The 27999-nt window shown below is 41.0% G+C and overlaps 1 protein-coding gene across 7 annotated transcripts in view; it reads left to right on the plus strand.

Moving 5' to 3' along the window:
- Nucleotides 1-27999, plus strand: part of HECW2 (HECT, C2 and WW domain containing E3 ubiquitin protein ligase 2) — a 417892-nt gene that overhangs the window by 279599 nt on the left and 110294 nt on the right. For all 7 annotated transcript variants that reach the window (XM_060302114.1, XM_060302116.1, XM_060302118.1 and 4 more), the window contains exons 8-13: nucleotides 2980-3080; nucleotides 3518-4867; nucleotides 6164-6259; nucleotides 15003-15153; nucleotides 15813-15916; nucleotides 16785-16909. In XM_060302114.1, coding sequence (XP_060158097.1) covers nucleotides 2980-3080; nucleotides 3518-4867; nucleotides 6164-6259; nucleotides 15003-15153; nucleotides 15813-15916; nucleotides 16785-16909 — 1927 coding nt within the window. The remainder of the gene's footprint in view (nucleotides 1-2979; nucleotides 3081-3517; nucleotides 4868-6163; nucleotides 6260-15002; nucleotides 15154-15812; nucleotides 15917-16784; nucleotides 16910-27999) is intronic.

Consider the following 27999-nt stretch of genomic DNA (forward strand, 5'->3'; position numbering starts at 1 on the left):
GCTGTTAGCATCTAAATCTATTTTTGATCTGATTATTACTTTCTATCAAGTAATTGATACGTCTTGAAAAATACTGAGTTTTCTTATGTGTTTTGTAGACTGCAACTCTCTGAAATAGCTGAGGTTTTACACGGTGAGGTTTTATAGGATGAGCTAGAAGTCCTTACTAATTACCTATTTTAAGAGCATTGGTTTGAATGTGACATTTTTCAGAGAGTGGCTTGCATTCTGTCCAAAAGGCACATCACTGTGCCATGCTTTGTCATTTGCTGTGATTACACTAGTGAGAGAATGTCTCAGTCAGACAGTGAGAGTTCTTTGGCACTTATTCTTTATAATGATGTATCATAATAATATATAATATAGGGTACACAATTATCTGTCATGGCAAGAGGCAGGATGAATCAGATGAGACTGAGTAAGAACAAGAAAGAGGTGAATCCCTTGACAGGCACTCACAAAGGATGAAACCCCCTTGACTTGGAATCTCCAAATAGGGAGGCTTTCCTGTACTGATAGATTGAATAGTTGAGTATCTTGTCAGTTTGGGTAAAAAATAGCACTAACACCTGTTAAAATTCTTTTTTCCAAGTAAAGAGTCTCATTTGTTAAATTTATTCAACAAATGTGTGGGTGTGTATACATATAGTGTCTACTAAATGTTAAGCACTGTGTTGGGTATTTGGGATATGATAGTGAGCAAAAGGATGGATGCCATTCTTAGAATCCCTACTGAACATTTACTTCCTAGCTAAAATGCATCACTTTTATAAGTTTTTATCATCAACACCAACACTTTACTTTTATTGGCCAAAGAGGAGGAGAGGAGAGTCAATTTAATTTTAACAGAGAAATGAAGAGTTTTATTATTCCAGGACTGAATGTCCAAAGATGTGGATGAGGAACTGTAATGTTGAGAGTAGGTCCCAGTAGTTTGCTGCTGGGTTCATGCATTAGTGGACAAAGGTGGAGCATCTCTGTGTGTCAGGCACTGTCTAAATGCTGGAAGACAGTGGTAAGAGAAAAAGACATCCCTGCTGTCATTATAGTCATTATAGAATTATTCGAACACGCTAATGTAAAAGCATTTAACATACCTCTAATGTCTAATAGTTAAAAATGCCAGTATATCCCTTTACAGAAAAAAATTTTTTTAAATACCAGATTAAGTAGACAAAACATTATGATAATGATTGCATTGAGATGAGCCATGAGTAAATATCATTAAAATGCATGCTACTGAAAGCCGCCAAGAATCACTGAAAGTGTGCATAAAATGAGATCTGATCTGGGGACTGCAGATCAGGGGCTTCTGTGTCAGATGCATCTGTGTTCTAATCCTGGTTCTGTCGCTTAATTGTTGCCTGGCCTTGGGCAAGTTACGTACCCTCCCTATGCCTTAGAAAACAGGGCCACCACTTACCTCACAGGGAAGATTGAAGGAGATGATGCATGCAAAGCCCTTATCAGAGTGTAAGCACTCAATTGGGGGAAACAAAGCTTTTTAAAAACATCAATCAAAAAATTATTACAACATTTCTAGGGAAGAAAAAGAAAGAAGTAAAGGAAACGATCTCATTATTTTAAGAAAATCTTGCTATGAACTCAAAGAAATTCATAAGAGCTGAACTGGGATTTCACATTAGCATGTAAATGTGTACACGCTAATGTAAAATCCCAGATAACATCTATTTATAATTGTACGGAGGAGGTAGAGAAGAACAAGCAAAATAGTTATGGAGATTAATAATCAGTAGCTGACCAGAGGCCCTGAAGTGTACAGTGGTGCAAGTATTAGGTAGAGGCCTTGTGTTTTCCTCCTGAAGTTGCCATTAGAGGGCAGTGTGAGAGCACAGATAGTGTGATTTGGTACTATCCCTCTGATTATTTTCCTTAATTAAGAATAAATCAGATTCTCAACGAAAGTTGCTTGCATACAGAGAAATGATGCGATTGTATTTGACTTTGATAAATAAACATGGAATTGAAAAAGATCAACCGCTCCATCCTGGAGGAGGCTGGTAGCCTGAGCCTGGAGCCAAGGTGGGGCAGGAGCTGGGCCCAGTTGTGGTCCCCTCCAGCGCACCTCCAAGTGTGGCAGCGAGACTCCGACAGCTAGTGCAGTTCTCCAACTGTCCCATCAGTATGGCTTACAAGCTGCCTGGAGTATCAATGATAGGCCCCCCAATAATGAGGGCCAACAGTGAGCCCCTTACTTTACAGGTGAGGAAGAGGAGGTGCAACAGCCCTCTGCCTCTCACACAGCTGGAACAGCTGTCAGAGCCCGGCCTGTTCTCACGCTGCTCTCTCCTGACTCCCAGCTCCTGTTCTTCAGGATACAGCAGCACTGTGCCCTCCATGTGATAACCCTTACCTGTGCGCCTCTCTCTCTCTTTTGTTTCTTTTTCTTTTGCTTGGCCGGCCGTGCAGCATGCAGGATGCGGGATCTTAGTTCCCCAACCAGGGACGGAACCTCTGCACCTTGCAGTGGAAGCACAGAGTCCTAACCACTGGACCACCAGGGAATTCCCTGTGCCTGTCTTTTTAGGACCTAACTCCTATCATGCTAAATGCTAAGGAACCAGACCTTCTATACATTTACACTTGAGTCAGAAAACACCCAAAATTTTAGCCCCTTGATGGCTTTTAAAATGCCCTTTCTCTGGTCACTCTTAACAGTGAGAGAGCAAATCAGTGCCCTTTAAAAAAATCATAACAATATTGTACAGTATTGCATTTTCAGCCTTTACTGATACTTTTCCTTGTGACAAGATTCCCTTTTATCCCTGGGTTTATAAGTATTCACTTGTACAAATGAACAAAATTACACTGACTCTTAACATGCCTTTGACCTTTTATTTTCTTGTGAATATGCAAGTTTCAAGAGAAATATGTGGGGTTTGGGGGGTGGCCTATGGGAAGAAGATGAAGGCTGACACCAGAGTAGTACAGATGAAGGAACCATTTCTCCTCTTGCAGTGACCAGATGCTCAGCTACAACCTCGGCAGAAGGCTCCCAGCTGACCACGTGAGCGGGTACCTCCAATTCAGAGTGGAGGTCACATCTTCTGTGCATGAAGGTGAGATACCTGTATAAATATATTGCCATAGGAAAAACTTGTTAAATCTTACTCTGTTGTCAGTTTACATTTGAACAGAATTGTTTGTATCCTGTTCTGAACATAAAATAGCTATCAAATGATTACCTGCTGAAGTTTTCCAAGCAGATTTAAAAGCCTGTTTATCAAAAAATCTCTCTTAGGTTTTACCTGCATTTGGAAACTGGGATGTGGAATTTACGGCAGTAGTGAACGTGTAAACCTCATATGTCAAACTGACCAGCAATATATGTACTCGTTTAGTAGTGAATAGTAACTCTTAGCAAGTTGGTGATACTGTAAAGAGACCTCAGTGGGATGACTGAATTCTTTGAACTCATTAGTGGCAAAGGAACAGGACATTAAAAGTTCGTTCATTATTACTACTTTGTTTTTATAAATGCTGTTTTCTCCTTCAGATGCTTCTCCAGAAGCTGTTGGCACAATACTTGGAGTCAATACTGTGAATGGAGACCTAGGAAGCCCTTCTGATGAGGAGGACATGCCAGGGGGCCATCATGACAGCACGGTTTGTTCCAATGGACCAGTTTCTGAGGAAAGTGCTAATGGGACCCCCAAGCATTCTTTCAGGACTAGCTCTACTCTGGAAATAGACTCAGAAGAATTAACCTCTACTTCTTCAAGGACCTCACCTCCCAGAGGACGTCAGGATTCACTCAATGATTATTTAGATGCTATTGAACACAATGGCCATTCCAGGTCGGGTGCAGCTACTTGTTCGGAAAGGTCCATGGGAGCCTCTCCGAAACTAAGGAGTAGTTTTCCCACCGACACAAGACTCAATGCAATGCTTCATATCGACTCAGATGAAGAAGACCACGAGTTCCAGCAAGACCTGGGTTATCCATCCTCCTTGGAGGAGGAAGGAGGGTTGATAATGTTTAGCAGGGCGTCAAGAACTGATGATGGGAGCCTGACATCTCAGATAAAGCCAGAAGACAACACGGTGGAGAATGAGGAAGCCTCCACCAATGAAGCTGCTTCCTTCGAGGACAAGCCAGAAAATCTTCCAGAGCTTGCGGAGAGCTCCTTCCCCTCAGGCCCAGTCCCTGATGAAAGTGAGAATGCCCCGGAGTGTCAGCCGAGTGCTGACCAGGGGAGCACTCAGTTGTGCGGCTCTCAGGAGGTAGATCAGCCCACAAGTGGGGCAGACACGGGCACTTCTGACACGTCAGGAGGAAGCCGAAGAGCCGTCAGTGAGATGGAGTCCCTTGATCAGGGGTCTGAGCCTTCCCAGGTGTCCTCGGAAACAGAGCCCAGTGACCCCGCCAGGACAGAGAGCGTGAGCGAGGCCAGCACCAGGCCTGAGGGAGAGAGTGACCTGGACGGGGCCGACAGCTCCTGCAATGAGAGTGTCACCACGCAGCTGTCCTCGGTGGAGACACGGTGCTCATCTCTTGAGAGTGCACGGTTTCCCGAAACCCCAGCCTTTTCTTCTCAGGAGGAGGAAGATGGAGCCTGTGCAGCAGAGCCCACCAGCAGTGGCCCTGCTGAAGGCTCACAGGGTTCCATATGCACTCCTGGTTCTTTACCTGTAGTGCAGGTGCCCAGTGGAGAGGAGGAAGGGCCAGGGGCAGAATCGGCTACTTCACCTGACCAGGAGGAGGTGGGGGAGGTCTGGCAGCGGAGGGGGAGCCTGGAGGGAGCTGCTGCTGCTACTGAGAGCCCGCCCCAAGAAGAGCATGATGCGGGGCATGCCCAAGGGGCTTGTGAAGGGGCCACTGCCCAGGAGGAGGGCGCGACCGGAGGTAGGATGTAGAAGACAACGTGGCTCGTGGCTCGGGCATACCCGCTCAGAGAGAAGTCTTGTGGTTTTGGCCCTCAGTGGAAATTGTACTGCAGGGCACATATTAGCTGAATTCTTCTCCTTGGGGTTCAACAGCTTTTTTTTTCTTTTAACATCTTTATTGGGGTATAATTTCTTTACAATGCTGTGTTAGTTTCTGATGTATAACAAAGTGAATCAGCTATATGTATACATATATCCTCATATCTCCTCTCTCTTGAGTCTCCATCCCACCCTCCCTATGGATCTTCTTTTGGTGGAATAAGAGGCCTGTCAGATAACAGTCTTAAACTTAGATAATGAACCTCAAGGCTCTGCATCAGTGCGGGCACCTGCTCTGCCTAGAAAGGTGGCCCGGTGGGTGGGGGCACCCCTGGTCCACACAGGCCTGGAGGCCTGGGATGCGTGCCGCGCGCCGGCACATTCAGTGTGCCTGGGGCTCAGTCCTCTTGTCTGGGCAGTGTGAAAAAGCATAATGAATCTCTGGCGGGACCTGGGTTTGTAGATACAAAACCAAACAGACTGGCAGCATCTACGTTAGTGTTATCTGCAGGGTTTTCAGGAACATCTTAACTCGCTCCTTATTGCATGAAGCTTCAAAACAGAAGGTTAATATGTGGTTTGCATCAAATGTCATATTTTTGCCTTCTGCAGTATAAGAAATGTCAACTAAGTTAGGTGATGCATTCTGACACTTGAAAACAAACTGTTTGAGGATGCAAATTTACACATAAAATTTGTTTTCTGTCTCAATGAATGTGGCTCAGTAGAATGATGCCTTTAAACTGTTCTGTTATAGCTGCATCAAAAAGTCTGAGTATAATTTCATATGCCTGAATAGCATAGACTCAGAAATAGAAATGATTTTCTTATTCTGTTACTTATTTTTCTACCTATCCCCTTCTTTTCTTCCTCCACCGTTTTTTGTTTTTTTGGTTTTTTTGTTTTTTTTCATTATCTTCCAGTCATTGTGTGACCCTAAAGCATTGCTACGTGACTAGGACAGATGCCAGGGTGGGAAAAGGCAGGGGACGGGGAGGAATGGGCCCAGACCGACATCTCCCTAGAAGACCCACTTCTGACTAAGCATCCACCTCCCATTCTCTTCTGTTGTTTCTGGGTCCTCATATGGGAAATGAGACGAAAAAGCGATAAGAGACTAGCCCCAGGACTTTTGTTAGGTGTTTTTTTTCCCAAAGGCTGTTTTGATACTGAAGGGGAAAACAATACTCAGGTAACTGTTTACCTTTAATCCTAGGTTCTCAAGCCAACGGCCACCAGCCTTTGCGATCACTGCCTTCAGTGCGCCAGGATGTTAGCCGGTACCAGAGGGTGGACGAGGCTCTCCCACCAAGTGAGGACCTGCTAACTAAAGGGCTCACCTCGATCAAAGGGTTCAAGGGTGACGGGACCTAAAGGATGGTTGCCCAGTCCCCCAGAAGTAGAGTTCTGGGAGCTGCCACGTGATTTAGCAGATACAGTCTGGAAAGTGCTTAGCAGAAGACTCCTCTCTGGCACAGTTCCACCAAATGAAAGGGTAGCTGGGGGAAAGTAGATACTCTAAAGTAAAAGAGATCCAGATGTTATGGACAATAGGATGTATAATAGAAAAAATTTTAAGTTTGCATAGGCAGTATGAATTTTCAGTTATTAGACAAATAGGTACAATCTCTTAGAAGAACCTTAGCTCTAGGTAATATACTGCTTTTTATTCATTTACAACATTTTAAATCATTAACTACAGGGTCCTGGTTTTTTTCCTTAGGAATATCCAGAGAAGTGTTATTAATTTCAGAAATTAGTCTACTATTTTCTGGACCATGATGATTATCTGGAGATTTGAAAGATATTTCTTTTTTTTTTTTTTTTGCTTTCAAGAAACACGTAGCACTTAAAGGAGAGATGGGTGAGCACTAGGAATGCTGGGAAAGTATTGCGACCTGAACTCCAAGAGCTGAGTGATGCCCATGGCCAGTCATAGTCTGAATGTAATTTAAACTCTATTTAAGTTTCTAGAATCCCTTAAAGCAGTATTACTGTGTGAGAGCAAAGCATTTTGAAGAACAGTGATAAAGCTCAGTAAATACTGTTTTTAAGAACACATTGGAAAATACATCTTTCTGCCTTACTGCTTTTCCTTCTTGTTCACCTTCTCTATTCGCCCATCTTATATGTGATCATGGCAAGAAGTGGATGCTTTTGGCCCTCTGTGTTTTAAAAATGGTGGGACATAGAGCAGGGGCAGTATGCATTTAAAGGGCTAAAATGCTGAGTAGTTAGTTTTGGTGAGTGCTGACAAAAGAGCTGAATGGTGCTTTGTACAGTTTGTCAAAATATTGACTTAATCGTTTGTAAATACTGTTGTGCACAGATCCTCCCCTTGTTCATATATTTGGATAGCTGAGGGTGGTTACTCATAGGAAACATATATTTTAAGCAGTTTTTAAAAATCATCCAAGAGATTAATTAACCATTGTGTCATCTTAAGCAGGTGGAGGGGAAAACTTCCTTACTGTTTACCCTTGGAGAAAACATTAGAGGCAGAAAAGAAAAGTATTCCTGGGTGATATTTAGATATAATTGGAGAAAAATGAATTAGGAACACCAGGAGAGAATTCTGGGAGAGCTTTGTTTACATGAGTATGTGGATTAATAGTAAGTAATCAGAGTTTCAGGCACCTGGACAGGAGGCATAGCATTGCATCAGTGTATGGATAAATGGCATCTTCCTGGCCACATCCAATTGCTCTGAATTTTGTTGGATTCACAGTTTTGGGCTCTAGATTGTATTTAATAAAGACAGGTACTTTCCTGCTGAAATTATGACCACCATTTGTGCTGTTTCCATGCATTTGTTTAAACACTGATATTTGCATTACACAGATATAATGCTAAATTTTAGGATTTAAAAAAATAAACAATTGGCAGTTCATTTTAATAAATTAATATATCCAAAAGGAAAAAAAGCACGTTAGTAGTATATCCAATTTAATGAGTAACTGATGAACAGCGGCGAGGGGAGGAATTCTTAAGAGTTGTTCCCTCTTGTGCAACTTGCAATTTGCAGATTTGGAGATTTACATGATCATGGACCAATTACAGATTATGGTCTGAGCATACCTGATTACTGTTCAACTCTGTCCTCACACTGCTTTGCCCTCTCCTATTCCCAGTCGGTCTCATCTTTTGACAGTCTAATCACTTGGCTGCCTGTGCTAGTTGTACGTCCTGCCCGAACCAGTTCTCTGCCTTCCTTGCCTTACTGGGCAGCTCTGCTACTGTCTCTGGCCATGCCTCTTAACTCAGAGCTGTGGCATTCTGCGTTCATATATTGTCTCTCAGGAGGCTCAGCTAAGGGGCATCCACTTGGAGTATGCAGATTGACCTGTCTCTTAAATGACCTGGCTGAATTATTTTAAGGTTAGGGATTATACTTTTAACATTATTTATTATAATACCTCAGACTTGTATAGTGGTTTACAGTTTACAAAGAATTTTTAGCTTTTTTAAAAAAATTCTTTTTAACAATTTTGTGAAGTAGGTCAAGCAGGTCTTATCCATAATTTATAGATTGATGGGTAGAAATCAAATAATCTGATTCTTTCACTTTATAGATGGAGAAATTGAAGCCCAGATAAATTAAGTAACTTGTTTAAGATTCCATACTAGTAAAAGTTGAGACAGAGTCTCAAACATTTTTTTCTACTCCATGATCTAAGGTTAGAATGGTAGGGACTGTTGTGTAGGTAGATGAATGTAAATTCTGAAAGTTTGGTTAGCGGCAGAGTGGTGACATATCTTGGTATGTTATCTATTAGGCACAAGAATCACCTGAAATTAGAGGGTTTGGGGGCTTCTCTGAAACTGCATTATATTGTGTTTTGAGGGCAGACCTAGGAAGGCTGAAAAGATGCTCAGCTTTCTTCTTCCAGGTGAAGATCACTTAGCAGGACCCTTCTCTGGGAGGTCCCTCAAGTATAAGAAAAGTGGTGACAGTGACAGTACTAGCGACTGTCTTTTGGCCCAGATGGATTTGCTCTGTTAAGCATCTGTATTAGACTCAGACGTGCCTTTTCCTCTCTGTATAGGTCACTATCCACACACCTGCAGGACAGTCTACTGAAGCATGATCCCCCCCCACTCTGGATTCTTTTTCTTTTTCCTTATTATTATTGTTGTTGTTATTTTAGCTTGTATTTGCCTTAAAAATACCCATGTACTAACATACAGTGAGGAAACTACCTAGTAAAGTTTGCTTCTCTCTGAAGATTTGCAAACTCAACTAAGGGGATTTAGAGGTATCCTTGCTATGCCTCTTCACTCTTATGGCTGATGGCATGGTCGTCTGTGTGTCAGGGTTATAAGTTAGTCTCTGAACGTCTGTTTGATCTCTTTTTATGTAAAGCAGGTTTTCTTGTTTGTTTGCTTCTTCTTCCAGCCTTATTCCTCCTATCTCAGGACCAGGGAACAGATGTTGGACAGAGACCACTCAGCTGTAATGATGATCGATCGATTGGTTCTCAAACTCTTACTCTTGCGTTAGGCCATGGACCCCCTGCGCTGTGACCTTGTGGGCTGTGTAACCTCAACCACTGGTTGAGAGACATTCTGATGAGCCATACAAAAATAAGAAAGCTCTGGTTCTTAAAGGTGGCATGGCACTATTGAGAGCCTTCCAGGGAGGCAGCTTGAACTTGAATATGCACTGAGTGCCTTAAGAACCTGCTGTATCTTCTTCTGAGGTGATTCATAGGCTGGCAGCTGGAGGTTGTTCAGGGCTGAAGCCCACTAAAATGTCATCAGCATAATGAATCTTGGTCTTTTTAGCATTAGGATAAGTGGGAAAAAATGGCCAGCTCAGCCCCTTCTGAAAAACTATTTTAGTTTTTTCTTTTTTGGCTCCAGTGTAATTGTGACTTAACCCATTACTGTACTTGGCTCCAGTGTAATTGTGACTTAACCCATTGCTTACTGGAGACAACAGGAAACTGTTGAAAGGTGTTTTTCTCCCAAAAGGGTAGGAATAGGAATAGATTCCGGATGAACAGTCCACAGTGGACTCTTATAGGATCCCAGGCTTATTGCCATATTTTTAGGACTCGTGTATTATTTATGTGGTGGGTTCAAATGAGTAGCTCTGGAAAAACACAGGGCGATGTTTATCATTTTTGGTGGTTGTGCACTTTTGTTATTAAAGCATCCTTTGAAATGAAGGTTTAAAAGAAGGTAATGAATCTGAAAAATACAATTAATCTTATAGAATTTCTACTCTGTTTAAAGCTAGGGGCTCTTATTCTCTAGAACCTAAAAGTTAGTTTGGAGAAAAAATTCACACTTTTAATCTAAAAAGCTACTTCCTTAAAAATCGAATATTAAGGTCCAAATTATGCAGCTATTTGAGATTTTTTAAACTTTTTATTCAAATATAAGGTACATGCAGAAAAGAGCACATTCAGCCTGCTGAATTCTCCCAAACTGTGCCCACCCAGGCAATCAGCACCACATCTGTGGTCCCTGGGAGGCCACTTGTGCCCCGCTACCAGTCTCCAACCCCCACTCCTGAAGAGCAAGGGGACCTACTGTCCTGACTCCCCAGAGCACAGACAAGTTTAACTTACTTTCGTACTTTATACAAATGGTATCATACTTCTTTGAGTGTTTAAATAAGGAAAAAATAATCCATTAAACACTGATTTCTGGCATCTATTACAAAGCTTTTTTTCCTTAAAAGTACCCTTAGTTTATTGTAACTTCATCATCTCACCATTTTGGTGAGGATACCACGGTTATTATAATTTTTACAGTGGGTTTATAAACTTACTTCACAATATTCAGGTACTTCGTTTTCCTTAATCCAGTTACAACCAGGTCAGTTCCCTACTCTTAGTCCTCTCACTGCTTTGAGTTCCGTAGTAGACACTTCAGTGCTGGCTTCCCCTGATATGTGATTCATCCTGTCTAGACATTGACCTTCTTCCCAGTCTCAGCACTCACTGAGATATGTTCACGTCTTCATCTAATCACCTGGATGGCCCAGTGGAGACCAAGGTCTAGTTTGAGAGGAGCGAGAAAGAAGAGTGATGAGATGAAGAGTGGCCATAGTGATGACCCCTGCCCCCTGCCTACATATATTGATTCTAAAAGTTGAAAATATCTAAGACCTGCCCAGCTCTACCTCCCTGCATCTGGAATTAATGCTGTGACAGTGGCTTGGCATAGATTTTCGTGCTAACTCTCTGACTTACCCTTAATATCCAGCTATTTAAAGGGGGCTATTATATTTGAATCTCAGGGTGTCTTAAGTGTACACTTGCTCCTGGATTTCAGTTTGGGGTATTTAGGCTGAAATTTAGTTTCTTGCGAGCCCACACTTCATGACTTCTAAGAAATCCAGCATTAGCTCCATGGGTTTGTCCAGTAAGTTAGCTGCTGTCTTAAGTTCTTGTTAATTTACGTCAGTGTTCCTCAAATTTTAGTGTGTCTAGGAATCACCTGGGAAGTTTGTTAACAATGTAGATAACTGAGTCCTGGCTTCAGATAGTCTGATTTTGAAGACCTGGGGTGTGTCCTAGGCATCTGCATTTTTATTGGTCCTCACAATGATTCTGACACATACTGTCAGAATCCCACACCTTGAGAAACATTCTCTAGATAATAGTTTTCAAACTTTATTATTGCTGTGAAGCTCTTTATGGAAGTGAAATCTTATGTGGAAGACTAATATGCACAACAGATAATGTTGGAGCTGCAGTGTTTAAAGTGGGGTTGGCAGGTGGTTCAGCAGCCCTACTCCTCAGGACCCCAAAGCCCCTGGCCCCAAAGGCTTAATTAACTTAGAATCTATTTTGGAAATTCTGGCCTAGACGTAAGATGTTGCTAGGACCTTCCTGAACCTAATGTGATAAAATGGGTGTCATTGCAGATTCATGTTATTTTAGAACTGAAAGGGACCTTAGCAATGTTTACCTCTGTCTTCTAATTTTTTAGGTAAAGAAACTGTGGGCCATAGAGATGTAGTAATTTGTTGAAGGTCATGTAGCAAAGGTATGACAAAGCCATGGCCAGATACAGGCCTTCTACTTGCTAATCTAGTGCATTACACACACACAAACGCATTACACACACACACACACACACACACACACACACCCCCAACACATTGCTGTCAGTCTCGCTGCACACTGATTATGTACCCCAGTTTACAGTGTGGCAAGACAGGGAAGTAAATGCCAAGATCCTAGTCTTCTAACCCTGCCTGTGTGATCTTAGCATTGTCTGTGAAAGAAACTGATACCAGGCCATGTGTTCTCATATGCTTTCTTAACCAAGAACAAACCAGGCCTCATGTAAATACTTACAAGATATTAAAGCAACCATACCCCCACCCCCACGAATAGATAATGATAGATAATGATAGAGGACTGACCTTCCTACAGGCACCTCTGCTGTCTTGCCTGGATGGAAGGGTATTGACCGCTTGGGTAAGAGTAGATATGTAGTTCACGAATAAGCCAATAGCATAACAGTCTTTCCCAGTTCAATGCCGAGTGTCCACTTGAAACCAGCAGTATAGCATTTCTCTTTATGGGGACTTAAGTAACAACCTCAATTTAAAGATATGATATTTGATAGGGAGAGTCTTAATGTGCATCCAACATCCCATATTCTTAGAAAGCAAATTTTTGGACCTTGTTTTTCCCATTGCATAGAAATGTCTTTATTGAGATACAAATGAAGGTTATTCCTGGCCTTTGTGGAAAGTGAATACAAGATCATTTTTTAAAATTTTTATTGGAGTATAGTTGATTTACAATGTTGGGTTAGTTTTAGGTGTACAGCAAAGTGAATCAGTTATATATATACATATATCTACTCTTTTTAGGTTCTCTTCCCATTACAGAGTATTGAGTAGGGTTCCCTGTGCTATACAGTAGGTCCTTATTAGTTATCTATTTTATATATAGTAGTGTGTTGATGTCAATCCCAATCTTCCAGTTTATCCCTCCCCCCGACCCCCCGGTAACCATAAGAAGAATCATTTTTTAATAGCTTTACGTTATTTAAATTATTTATTCATTCATTACATGCTATGTGCAAGGCACAGTGGTGAATATATTTGGAGATACCCCCTCCTCCATTTTCCTACCCATGTGGCCCGCATACAGGTCACATTTCTTGGGGTAAATTCTTGTATAGTTTATTCAAGGAAAAAGTTCCATCTTTGAAGATACTTTTCTAATATTCTTTTGTCAGAGAATGGAAAGTATGCAGCAGTGTGTTTTCTCTTCTGCTGTAACTGCCAGAATACTTAGAGCCAAGTTGTAGTGACAACCTTATCTTGGGAGCTTGGCAGAATCTCTCTCTCTGCTTCCTTTAGTTGGTTTCTGTTCTGTTTTTATCCCTAATTGACCTATCCTACATATTTTTAAAAAATTGGAAGCTTCTGTAAACATTCTTGGGGGGGAAGGAATGGTCATTTGTTTCCATGTGCATTTGATCTGACATATAGTATGTGCTTGAATTACCCTGGCTCTAATGAGAGAGGAATGCAGTGGGAATACTTGTTCTCAGAATCTTTGAGATGGGAAAGTGTGCTAGGAGCAGAGCCAAACAATGGAATGGATCAAAGGTTTTAGAAGATGGTTCCTGAAAATGCCTTTATGTGCTCACTGTTTGTCAGCATATGGCAGACTGAGCAGGAGGCCTTTTGGAAATGTCCTACTGGTGGGATTGTAGCTGTGCCCAAGTAATTCATTCTTGGCAGCCTGCTTCATTGTGAGTCCGCGTTACCCTGGAGCATGAGTGACACGGAGTTGTTTGTTGTCTGTGTGGTGCTTTTCCTCACAGAAAATTTTTCTTTCCCTTGCCACGTGTCATAAATTATGATCGGCTGAAATCAACAAAAAGATATCCTTCCACTCCCAGCTGAGGCAGTCTTCAGGGGTCTTCCGGTGCTGGCTGGGATCTACCTTGCAGGTTTTTGCAATCCTAAGGACTTAGTTGGAATACTTGTTCCGTTCACCTCCAGAGTAGATGCCATAGCTGGTCAGGAGCAAACATGCTTTCGTCCTGGTCTCTAGGATGAGACCCACGGCGTCTGCTGATAAGCTGTGTGATCACATGGAGAGTTTTGAAATTAACAGAGCTGCTCAAGAGAAAGGTGCTTATTAATTTCAAAACATATTTGTCCTAGAAATAGCAATGTATAAAGCACTTTCCTGGTTAAAGAATAGATCTCTGCTGTTTTCATATGTTCCTATATAAATTAATATAAATTACCCTTCCCAATTGCAATCAATTTAAAAATTGTTGCCTTTTGTAAAGATCAGCTCACGCTCTGCTTATTTTTATAGGGGAATGGCCTTTTAGAGAATTCACAGAGGTGGGATGGCTGGCCCTGAAGACTACTGTGCTTGCTGTTTTTACTGAACATGCTCTTACATATTTGTTTACAAAGACTAACACATTTAACGAGCTTGCTTAAACATAAAAGTAAATAATCTTTTAAAACATTGTATTTATTTAAGGTTGGAGACAAGTCATTCACCTTGCTCTGAAAATGTATTCCTCTTTGGGAAAGTGTAAATGGAAGTTTGTAGATAATGATACTGTTTGATGACTAGGCTAGCACTACCTTCTTCCGAAGACTACATCTACTAAAATTGTGTGTAAATATACACGTAGGAATTTCCAGCTGTGAGTCTGTCATCTAGGTTGGAAAAAAAACAGAAGAAATCAAGTTTGGGTGAAAATAAACATCAGTACCAATTTTGATGTGAATATCGAAAGTAGTATGATACCAACTAGTAATTTTTAAAGTTGCTCATACGTGAAGGATGAGCATTGTGGGCGGATCTGGGAGGATCCCCTACATTCAGGGATTCTTTAAGGTGTTGGTTATGCACACAGGAGCTGTTTTACTAACTGGTCAAACATTCTGGAGTGGACTGGGGGGAAGTGCTGGATTATGCATCCAGGTATACGTTATTAGCCCCAAAGTATAGCATGTCAGGGAGAAAACACGTGCTGCTTGATGAACCACGTTAATGGCTTCAGCTGCCCCTCCTAATCCCTCTCTGTGCACGACTGCTGTTTAGACTGGGAGGCACGCATTGACAGCCATGGCAGGATCTTCTACGTGGATCACGTAAACAGAACCACGACTTGGCAGCGGCCCACAGCTCCCCCTGCCCCGCAGGTGCTGCAGAGGTCCAACTCCATACAGCAGATGGAGCAGCTGAACCGGCGGTGAGGATGGGCAGTTTTGTGGTTGGGCTCATTTTTACACAGTGCAAAATGGAAAACACGGTTGCCTCTTTCATCTCTGGGGGTCCTGTCACTTCTCTTGATTCATAGACTTCATTGAATGTCTCTTGGTTAAAAATTAATAAGCGCACACATCCACAGCTTGCTTAGAAAATAGAGAGGAAATAAGTAATGAGATGACCCCTTTAGTCAACCCAAGGCACTGATTTTTAGTAAAACAGAGCATATACACTTGTCATTTGAAGCCAGATAGCTTTTTAAATATCTAGAATCTTCGTTCGTAATGCATCTTTATTCGTTACCTAAGCTTTTAAAAATCTGTCCTTCTTTTCCCAAAACTAATTGCTATGGAACAAAAGTTGTTCTTTAACAATATAGGAATTTAGTTTCCTTTGGTTAAAGGCCACAATGTTTTTTTAAATTTTTATTAATTTGTTAAGAAAATGTTCCACAGACTATGGACAGAAGAAATTAAATCCGATGGATTTACTTAACAGATGGCCCAGAAGGTCAGAGGATAGAGGTTTGGGGAGGAAATGGTCAAGGCTGGGAAGATGGTGAAAACTTCTGGGCTCTGGGGGAGCAGTTGAGCCCTGTGTTTTAGAGGCTGCTGTGTTGTAACTCTAGGCTTCTGATTTTAGATACCAGAGTATCCGCAGAACCATGACAAACGAGAGGCCTGAGGAAAACACCAATGCGATTGATGTGGCAGGGGAGGAAGCCGACTTTCACCAAGCCAGTGCAGGTAAGACCCTTTGGTTGGTTTGTTTTGTAATCTCGCAAAAATAGAAAACAAGTAAGTAAGGATTTCCAAGAAATGAAGCTTTCTTTAAAAGGACTTTTGATCTTCATGAAGACCAGGTAATTCAACTCAAAAAGTCCAATTCACCAGACACCTCTTCTAACCCTTGACTTTTTATTAGTACTAAGAAAAGAATCACAAAACCAAACAGGATATAAATTACTTTAATCTCTGGATCTGTGGGTTAGTAGAAAAAGATGGAATCTGATTACTTACAAAATCTAAGGATGCATTAAAATGTTAATAGTGGGGACTTGCCTGTTGGCGCAGTGGTTAAGAATCCGCCAGCCAATGCAGGGGACACAGGTTCAAGCCCTGGTCCGGGAAGATCCCACATGCCACAGAGCAACTAGGCCTGTGCGCCATACCTACTGAGCCTGCACTCTAGAGCCCGCGAGCCACAACTACTGAATCCACGTGCCACAACTACTGAAGCCCGTGCATCTAGAGTCAGTGCTCCACAACAAGAGAAGCCACTGCAATGAGAAGCCTGTGCACTGCGACAAAGAGTAGCCCCCGCTCGCCACAACTAGAGAAAGCCTGCAGCAACAAAAACCCAAAGCAGCCAAAAATAAATAAATTTATTTTAAAAAATGTTAATAGTGACTAGAAATATTATTGAATTCCATTTTAATGTGATGGAGAGCAATTGGGTTTTATGCATGATTTACAGAGAAGTAAAAAAGTGTTTGGGGGATTAAAATAATAACAAACGATATAGGTGTTGTTTTAAAATATAGACGGAAGTGAGTAGATGTTTCCAGCACGTGCAGAGACCTCCCTGAAAGCCTCTGTGGTCTGCCCCGTCTAGATTTCCGACGGGAGAACGTCCCGCCCCACTCTACCTCCAGATCCAGGCTCACGTTGCTGTTACAGTCTCCCCCCGTGAAGTTCCTCATCAGCCCAGAGTTCTTCACTGTGCTGCATTCTAACCCTGTGAGTATCAAATCCGAGAGGATGTGAGGGAAAGAGCACCAGGCCAGAGGAAATTATCCTTGTTTACGTCATAACAGTAAGAATGAAAATAGCTAAGTTTACCGAGCACCACATGTGTTCCATGCTCAGTGTTAAGCACTACCCATGGCTTAACCCATTTAGCCCAAACAAACCTACGAGTTAGATAAAACTTCTATTTTTCCAGATGAAGAAACTGAGGCACAGAGAGCTTAAATAACATGCTCAAGGTTATACAGCTACTAAGTGTGATAGGTGGGGTTAAAATCCCAGAGATGCTGACTCCAGGGTCTGTGCTCTTAATGACCACCTTGTTTTGCGTGCACAAGTATAACCAAATATCTGAGAGTTGACAACAGGCGTTGGTCAGATTGAGCTTTGAGATACTGGTACGGGCTCTCCAAAAGAAAGAATGAATATAAAATGTATACATTGCTGTAATCTGAAAAAATAAATCCATAAATAGAGGAATTTTTTAAAGATACATGAGGTTTGTATGGGAGATCAGGATTTTTGGGGGGGGGGCTAGTGGGAGGAGGGGTAATGGTGATGTGTTTAGGATGAAGTGGATTTAAATTTCCCTCCTTTTACTAATATGGCTATTCTTTAGAAGCCCTCCCTCTGTAATTTTGCCAGAGGCCTAAACATGTTAGCATCAGCTAAAAGAATCAACCTTTTGTTAACCAGAAGGTTATAAAAAACGTCAGCCTTTTAATCATTGTTTAAATAGAGAGAAATCATTTTGACTGTCTCCTTCACTTGTTTTCTTTCATTTCCCCCCGTCTTGACTTTTAACAAAAATTCTACCCCTTTCCTGATCTTGGTTCCTTAACCAAGAAACCCCTTGCTAGCTTCCAATCCCCACCCCATTAAGTCCTCATGACAATCAGTTTCTCCAGCTCTATTCATGTGCCCCTTTCCCACATTTATTTTGGAATTACCATCTGGAATGGGAGGTTTTAATTTTACTCAGGAAGTGTTAGCCTCCTGGAGGCACCAGGGTATATGAAGTCCATGGGGTGACAGTGGAAAATGTTACATACCTGTTCTCTGGTCCTGAGCGTGATATTTATCTCAGACATTTCTAGAAGGAAGGAGAAGTGTTTGAAAATATTATATAGTTTAAGCCAAAACTTGTGTTTTGGCGCACGCGTGCATGTGTGTCTGAAGAAAAAAATTAGAGTGTGATAGGAAAGTTGGTTAGAAAGCATTTCTTTGTGATGTAAATCTTAAATTGTCTCACAGAATAAATAACAGACACTGGCTGGTTAAAAAAGAAAGGAGTAGGAGGGCCTTTTAGGTGGAGCGTATGCATGAGCAAAGACAGAAGTGAAAAACATGTCCTATATGCATAGTGAGTTATTTTAATCATCCAATAAATATTACTTAAAACACGGTTGATGCTAGAAATTATGGTAGGTGCTGCAGACACAGTGGGCAATAAGATCAAGTTCTTATCCTAGAATGGGCAGAGAATGAAGGCTACCTTAGAAAGATGGTTCTAGAATACCTCTCTGAAGAAATAATTTTTGAGTTGGAAGTTGAAAGATGAGAAATCATCAACCATGGGAAAAGCCAGGGGAAGCTCATTTCAAGCAGTTGAAACAGGAAGTGCAGGGGCCCCAGGGCTCAGAAGAGGGCAGAGGGGCTGCTGTGTAGTGATAGAAAAGGGGGTGGTGTGATACTACGTTGGAAAGTCAGTGAGATCCAGATCATAGGTCTGCCTATGGGACATGGCAGGGGATTTAGATTCTATTCTGAGCAGCGGGAAGCCATCATGCACTTAGAGTGTGACATGCTTGGATTTGGAGAGCGTAGAAAGGCAAGGGTGGAAGCAGGGTGATGAGAACGGAGGATCTTCACGGTCCAAGGGAAAGGCAGCGATGGCTGGAATACTGGTGTTGGCGTGGAGATGGAGAGAAGTGCACGGGCTCAAGGGCTATTTTGAAGGTAGAGTCGACATGACTTGGTGAAAAACTGGCTGTTAGGGATGGGAAAAAGAACGAACGAGAAACACCTGTAGGGCTTTGGTCTGACACAGGAGTTCATCTTGCTGGGTCAGCTAAGGCGCAAGTAAACAGCTCGAAACTGGACTAGGTGGGGAGGCATCGAGAAGGAGCTTCGTGTTTCTGCAAGGTGCTGAGGGTAACAGGGCGAGCAAGGCGGGCCCTGTCCCGCAAGTCTCTGAGGGCTGAGGGAGCGGCTTCCTGGAGGTTTTAATTAGGGGAAGGTTGTCTTAGCTGCACCTGGAGCGCTTTAGAATGGGGGCCGGGGGAGACCCTGGCCACAGACATCCAGCTGTATATAACCCATTCGTCGTGGCTGGAGCTGATAAGAGCCTAGACTAGGAGGTGAGGAAATAACGAGGAAGGATCCAGCATGAGAGAATCACAGGCAGAGAGCTGGCAGGCTTTGGTGGGTAAATAGAACAGAAACTGAAGAAGAGGACTCTTGAGAGGCTTGTTAAGGGAATGTAAGAACATTTTGAATTTAACCGGACAGATTATATGCCTTAGGAAAAATAGACTGTTGGGAAAAGTAGCAGTCAGCATAGTCCAGTCACCAGGAGCTGTTGGCGAGGCTATTAGTATGCACGTATTTATTGATCAGTTAGCGTACTGATCATTATCTCATGGTTTATGGGTTTATCTTGGAAGAGAGAGGACTTGGGAGAAGGCTGTTCTCAGATTTCATGCAAGAGGCATTCAGTGTAGCAACAGTTGTTTATTCCCTACTGTATGCCAGGCACTAAGTCCTAGAGATACAAAATTGACAGCAACTGTGGGCTCTGGAGCCCCAGACTTGAAAACACATTCCAATGCAGTGAGCAGAGTTGTAAGTGCGGTGATGGAAGGTTGTAGAAGATATCCTGCTGGGGTGTGTGATTAACTCTGGGGAGAAGGCATATGGGAGGAGCCATGGCTGGGTTGGCGTTTGGGATAGGTTTTAAAGACTGAGTAGGTTTCAAAGACTGATAGGTTTTAAAGATTGAATAGGAACTTGCCCTAGATGCGCCAGAGCTCTCTAGGTAGAAGGAGCAGCATTTACAAAACAGGAGATCCATGAAGTTGCAGGGCTGTCTTAGTAATTACTATAGAAGTACTGAAACCGAATTACTAGTACAGCAGTTTGGTGTTGCTGGTGTGCGGAGACCATGGGACACTAGTGAAAGTCAGATCTGAGCCTGGAAAGGTAAGCAGAAGCCAGATTACAGGAACCTAAACTCGTGTATGTGACAATTCTAGGAGATCGTAGCCTTTCATACAAGGAAAAATGGGATAACATTCAGAGTTGTCAGTCTAAAACAGAAAGTGTCATGCTGTGGTGGGAAAAGCTTTGGACTTGAGGTCAGGTAACATGAGTTTTCCTTTGTTCATTTGTTCATGCATTCATTCAACCAATAATTATTAAATGCCTATGATTTGCCTAGTACATTCGAGACTCTCAGGATACAGTGGAATAAAGATCAACTAGTGAACAAGAAAAGATAATGCAGACAGTAAAATGTGTCGTGAGGCAACTGAAACAGTACAGGTGACTGGGCTAGGGTGACTTGGGGCCAAGGTACTGCAGATGCTGGTTTAGGTCAGGTGGATGGCAAGGCCTCTCCAAGGAGTCATATTCAAGCTGTTGTACAATGTCAAGAAGCCAGAAAGGCAAAGGTCTTGGAGAAGAACTTTGCTTGCCAAGGAAGAGCAAAGGCTTGAGGACAGGAATGAGTTTGATGTGGTACATAGTACGGTCAGAGAGGTGAGCAGGGCTTCAAAATGTAGGGCTTGTGTGATCTGGCAAGGAGTTTGGGCTTCATTCTAAATGGGCTTTATTCTAAAAGGGGTTCCTGTGGGGGTGTAGTTTTGATGTTTTTAAAGTTTCTTCTACCTACTGTGTTGAGACTGGGTTTTAAAAGGCAAGATTGGCATCAGGGAAACGAGTGAAAAGGCGCTGTGGTGAGACATGGAAGGGACTTGGACTAGTGCAGCAGCAGTGGAGATGGTGACAGGTGGATGAATATGGCACATATCTTGGAGGGAGAGCTGACATTCTTCACACTCTTTTGTCAGTGAGGCTAGCACCTTCTTTGTTTTGCTAGATAATAGTGTTTGAATATTGGACTTATTTTTCTTCATTGTGTGTGTGTGCACGTGCATGCGCTATTTGCAATGTAATGGCACAATTTGAACTTTAATCTGTATTATTAGCATTTTATTTTCTTTACCAATTTCTTAAGTCTAGAACTTATTATTTAGAAAAGGTCAGTAGGCTTTTTCTGGAAAGGGCCAGAGTGTAAATATTTTCAGCGTTTGGGCCAAGGACAACATGTAAATGAATGGATGTGGTTGTATTCCAATAAAACTTGGTTAGCAAACACAGCCAGTCAGCCCATGAGTCTATAGTTTACTCACTCTTAGTCTAGACAGCCCATAAAACAATATCAAGGCCTGATTTGCATTTACCGATTTCTTCAGTGTTGATATTCCCACTGTGGCCAATTTCAAGCTGCCATCTTTTTACGGTGTGCGATTTGTGATTTCTTTTTGTTGAAGTATAGTTGGTTTACAACATTACATTAGATTCAGGGGTACAGCATAGTGATTCAATATTTTTATAGATTATACTCCATTTCAAGTTAGTACAAAATAATGGCTATTTCCCTGTGCTGTGTAATATATCCTTGTTGGTTATCTATTTTATACATAGTGGTTTGTATCTCTTAATATCCTATTCCTATCTTGCCCCTCCCCCTCCCTTCTCCCCACTGGTAACCACTAGTTTGTTTTCTATATCTGTGAGTCTGTTTCTGTTTTGTTATATATATTTGGGTTTTTTTTTTTTTTTTTTTTTTTGCGGTACGCGGGCCTCTCACCGCCGCAGCCCCTCCTGCTGCGGAGCACAGGCTCCAGACGCGCAGGCCCAGCGGCCATGGCCCACGGTCCCAGCCGCTCTGCGGCACGTGGACCTGGGCACGAACCTGTGCCCCCCCGCATAGGCAGGTGGACTCCCAACCACTGTGCCACCAGGGAAGCCCTGTTTTATTTTTTGATTTCACATATAAGTGATAACATCCAGTATTTGTCTTTCTTTGTCTGACTTATTTCAGTAAGCGTAATACTCCCTAGTTCCATACACATTGTTGCAAATGGCAGAATTTCATTATTTATTATGGCTGAGTAATATTCCATTGTGTCTTCTTTAACTATTCATCTGTTGATGGACACTTGGGTTGCTTCCATATCTTGACTATTGTAAACAATGCTGCTATGAACATTGGGGTGCATGTATCTTTTCGAAGTAATGTTTTTGGTTTTTTTCGGATATATACCCAGGAGTGGAATTGCTGGATCAAACAATAGTTCTATTTTTAGTTTTTTGAGGAACCAGCATACTATTTTCCATAGTGGGTGCACCAATTTACATTCCCACCAACAGAGTACAACAGTTCCCTTCTCTCCACATCCTCACCAACATTTGTTATTTGTAGACTTTTTGATGATAGCCACTCTGACAGGTGTGAGGTAATATCTCATTGTGCTTTTGACTTGCATTTCTCTGATGATTAGTGATGTTGAGCATCCTTTCTTGTGCCTGTTAGCTATCTGTATGTATTCTTTGGAAAAATGTTTTTGAGTCTTCTTCCCAATTTTTAATTGGGTTGTTCGTTTTTTTGATATTGAGTTATATAAGCTGTTTATATATTTTGGATATTAATCCCTTGTTAGTCATATTATTTGTAAATATTTTGTCCCATTTAGTAGGTTGTCTTTTGTTTTGTTGATGGTTTCCTTTGCTGTGCAAAAGTTTTTAAGCTTAATTAGGTCCCATTTGTTTATTTTTGCTTTTATTTCTTTTGCCTTAGGAGACAGATCCAAAAAATATATATTACCATGATTTATGTGAAAGAGTGTTTTGCCTATGTTCTCTTCTAGGAGTTTTATGGTTTCAAGTCTTACATTTAAGTCTTTAATCCATTTTGAGTTTATTTTTGTATGTGGTATGAGGAAATGTTCTAATCTCATTCTTTTACATGTAGCTGTCAAGTTTTCCCAGCACCACTTATTAAAGAGACTGTCTTTTCTCCATTGCATATTCTTGCCTCCTTTGTCATAGATTAATTGACCCAAGGTGTGTGGGTTTATTTCTGGGCTCTCTATTCTGTTCCATTGCTCTGTGTGTCTGTTTTTGTGCCAGTACCAGTCTGTTTTGATTACTGTAGCTTTGTGTATAGTCTGAAGTCAGGGAGCATGATACCTCCAGCTTTGTTCTTTTTTCTCAAGATTGCTTTGGCAATTCGTGGTCTTTTGTGTTTCCATATAAATTTTAGGGTTTTTTGTTCTAGTTCTATGAAAAATGTCATGGGTATGTCATAGGGATTGCATTAAATCTGTAGACTGCTTTGGGTAGCGTGGACATTTTAACAATATTAATTCTTCCAATCCAAGGATGCAGAAGATCTTTCCATTTCTATGTATTTTCAGTTTCCTTCATCAGTCTTTCATAGTTTTCAGAGTATAAGTCTTTCACCTTCTTGGTTAAGTTTATTCTTAGGTATTTTATTCTTTTTCATGTGATTTTAAACAGATTGTTTTTTTTGCTTTCTTTTTCTGTTAGTTCATTATTAGTGTATAGAAAAGCAACAGATTTCTATATTTTAATCTTGTATCATACAACTTTGCTGAATTCATTTATTCTAATGGTTTTTTGGTGTATACCTAATCATATTTATTGAAAAGAACAAAATTAAGTAGATATATAGGTGTCATAACTCTAAAGGAAAACTTGAGGAATAAAATATTGGGATTTTTTTTTTCTGTTTTTGCGTGGTTGTTGCTTTAAGATATATTCTACTGCCCTCTTCTGGTTGTGATCATATTGCTTCCAAAATTGTCTTGATAAACCATTTCTCCTGATAATTCAAGATTTAATTATTAGTGTCATGTCTTTTATAGTTGGTATGACTGTGTTTGTCTGATAATTGTCATACATAAATACATTTCATTATATGCAACTGAATAATGTTTCCAACATACATGCCAAATAATTATTACTTCGGCTTTTAATAACTCTCTAGAAATACATTAATTCCATCTTATACACTCCTTACTACTTAATGAAGAAAAAATATTGCTCCAAAATACTTAAATATATTCTTATAAGACAGAAATTCCCGCTATTGCAAGGTAGATGAGTTGATAGTTTAGTTTTGTCAATAAGTTCAGTTTTCCCTCCATTTTACTCTTTAGCTAGATGAGAAAAATGTAAAATCCCTTATGATTAAAAATATTGTGAAACACCTGCTTAAGACAAGACTGTTTCCATATCACAGCATATATCTTATGGAAACAATGTTACTTGATGTTGTTCATGATAAATTTTGTTTAGTGAATAATATATACAGATGCTTATATCTGCTCCCTTGTGAGCCTTTGTATACATTTGCTATGGAGGCAGTGATGATATTTTCCAAGCATGAAATCAGAATATCTGTTCTTGATTAAGGATTTCTGGAATATGAAAGATAGATTTTCTTTAGCAGTAATGTATCAATACTTACCTGTGTTACTGAAAAGAACAGATTTATAGTAAATCAAGACTGGGCCAGGTAATCCTGGGCATGTGATCACCATAACACTTAAAAAAAAAACTGCCAAAAAAAGAAAAGAGGTTTGATTATTACTTGCATTGATTGCAATTAATTGATTGATAAGTTGGTTGATTGATAAGAGCTGAGTGTTCACATACAATTTTCTTATTCTGTTGCCGAATGGCAATAACGTTCCCTCGGCTTATGTCAGTATTTTTCACTCATCTCAATATTTTTCACTTCTAACACCTCAAGCACTTAACCAAACAAAACATGTCAAGCTCTAAGGAGTGTTATTTTAACAAAATTCCACAAAGAAATTCAGCTCATAATCAGTTGATCATTCATCCAACCATGGAGTGTTTATTTCTTTACTAGGGAGATAAGACAAGAAACAACTAAGAGGATTGGGAAAGGGAGTTTTGGATTAGAGAAGGGATGATCAAAATGGACATTTTAAATCACATCAAAGGACAAGAAAACTTTACACCCTTCAGGGTTCATTTAAAGGGGCTCTGTCTACTGTTAACAGTTGCCAACTTGCCTTACTGCTTGTGAGTCCACATGCAGCAGCTTCCCAGGTGAGATCGTTCTGTGCATTATAATGAGACTGCTATGAAATAGGTCCATTTGCCCTTTCCTAATCTACTTTTGTTTCAGGTAGAAGGTCAGATCCCTTTACTGCCTATTTTCCCTATAAGACCAAAACAAAACAACAACTCAAACACAGAAAAGGATCCCTTTCCAGTTAGACCCACTGAACCCCAGAGGGCGAATAAAGATGCCTGAAGACGAAGCTCTTTCAACCTAATCCCACCTGTTTAGTATTTCTCAACTCTTTGGACTGTTCTCATTCTTAGCTCTGCTAGTTCTATCAATGTGTTTCAGTATTTTCACTGCTACTGTGGCCTCTGTTTCCCAAGCTCTACTTTCTGCCTCCAGTGAACCCCTTCCTCCCACCTCCCCCTATAATTTTCCTTCTCTATCCCTTTGAGTGATCAGGCTGTGCTCATCTCTGTATCCTCAGGGTTTAGCACAGGGCTTAGCACATAATTAGTGAGAGGTTATGAGACGCTTCTTCCCTTAACAGAAAGTGGGATGCTCCCCCAAGATCTTCAACAACTGAAAGTAGAAAACAGTTTTAGTACTATAATTCGTCTGTTAGAATGTAGTTATGATAGGTATAATCCCTTATATATTCTTGTACTTACTTCCACTCTATATTTTTACAGTGATTTTTACCTCTTCAAAGCACTTGTACATCCTTTGTTCCACTGGATTTCAATCCCACATGCCTATGAAGAAATCAGGGCAGTTGCTATTATCCTGTCCTATAGTTGAGCAAATTGAGGCAGAGAGTAAATTACTTTCTTTGTCTCTGTCCATGAGCTGTGACTAGAATCCTCACCATAGTTCTGTATGAACTGGAGTATAAATATCTTTCCTGAACAAAATTACTCAGAAAGGATATTTATATTTCAGATCATATATATGTATCTACATATATAAAATATATATTTTAAAACAATACTATACATATTGAATAAACATATAAAATATATATTTAAAAATAGAATAAACAGATGTATATATAAGCATAGACTTGTATAAATGTTATACATACATATAAACATGGATAAATAAACATATACATGTAAATAAGTATGTATGTAGTTTCTTATAGACATGTAGCAGTCTAGAGGGATGTTCCTATTTGCCTTATGTGTTTTAAATAGACCCTAGTAGTCATGTGCGTATTATTCAGACTTGAAAAAGCTGTGGTTCTAAAGGTTGTTTGCTGGTTAGTGATGAGAGAAATCTTCCTTACACTTAATTTACTTTGGTAGATGCTTTTTGCAAAGAGCAGTTGAACTTGGCACTGTATTACACGTCTCATTGAGTGGAGAAGAGGAAGATGAAAGGACATAATTAATTATAAGACCAGCCTTAAGACTCCTGTGCTTAAAGAGCTGTCCAACCCCAGGGAGTTGCTTCGTGCCTGAGGCTGGAGTGGGTTCCTTCACCTAATCACCACTGCTTGCCCTAATGAAGTTCTGCTGCTTTTCTTTAGCAGAGTGAGGAGCATTTCTGGTGCTCTAAATAAAGAATCAGGATGTGGCCTCTTATTTTAATGGGCGGAAGGAGAAGGAAGGGTGACAGGACATACACCTGTTTAGAAGACAGCTAATGAAATGATTTATCTGACAGAATTATCCCGCAATAATTTGTCCCCAAGGAGACTTATTAGGGAGTATGACTTGAACGTTCGTTACCATCGTCATCACAGAAGCTAGTGTGGTCTCTGGCCTCTATGCTTGTAATGGCTTCTGTGAAAATATATCAGCACCATGGAGCCAAATGCAGAAAACAGATGCCTTGCTGATTGGACGTAAGACTCCAAGGAAGGGTCAGCCACAGGCTAAACTGTGAGTTAGCTAACGTTTGTCTCTGACACCCTCCAACTTCTTTTATTAGTCTCCTTCTCTGCTTTCATGGTATCATTTTCTTCTTCTCTCGTGCTCTCTAATTGCCCAGAGCCCCTGCATGGGCCTGCCTGCTTTGGTAGTGCTCTGTGCTCTGAACCTCATAATTTCTCACAGCCATCAAACCTCCTCTCATTTAGACTGTCAGGTTGAAATGTGACCTCAAAATATTTTCTACTCAGGTGTACTAAGGAACTAGTACACTAATATTTGAGGACTGTTTAATGTGGCTGGCCTTCCCTCCCTTCCTCCCCTCCCTTCCTCCCTCCCTCCCTCCCTCCCTTCCTTCCTCCCTTCCTTCCATTTTGATAGAGGAAAAATATTCTAATGCAAAGCAAAAAGTATATAATGACAGGGAATCAATCAGAATAACGGTAGAAAAGTTACTTTATGTAGTTTAGGTTGTACATCAATAACGGTGACCAAAAAATCTCAGTGGCTTAAGCCAGCAAAGGTTTGTTTCTCATTCCAAATTGGGCTGTCAGGGTTCTCTGATCCCTGTAGTCCTTCAGAGACCCAGGAACCCAGACTGGGAAACAGCCACCATTTCAAACATGGCCGGTTGCTGTGCTCACTGTACCAAAGAAAAGAAAGCTCTAGAGGGACTCCCATCGGCAATAAATGCTTTGACCTGGACATGACACATCCTGAGGGACCCTGGAAAGACAGGAGCATTGTTGACTGTCCTCATACTCATTTATCTTTTATCCTCAATAACCAGCACAGTAAATGTTTATTAAAGTGAAATGATTTCCAGGGATTCTGGTTTCTTTTGGGTTTGCCTTGGTCTGTCTAAAAGGAAATAAATAACAGAACCCATGAAGTAAAGCCTGAAGGCCTCCAGACTTAGTCTGGTGTCCCTGGGACACTAAAGATAAGAGGAATCCAAAGCCCTTTGAATCTACGTGAGAAGAATAGCATTCCAAGAGAGATCATTCACGGTTGGTCAATTTCATGAATATCACGTTTCTTCTGATGACTTAAGGAAATAGCTCTATACAGTTATTCCT

The sequence above is a fragment of the Globicephala melas genome, chromosome 7, assembly GCF_963455315.2.
Source record: "Globicephala melas chromosome 7, mGloMel1.2, whole genome shotgun sequence".
In the NCBI taxonomy this organism is placed as follows: domain Eukaryota; kingdom Metazoa; phylum Chordata; class Mammalia; order Artiodactyla; family Delphinidae; genus Globicephala; species Globicephala melas.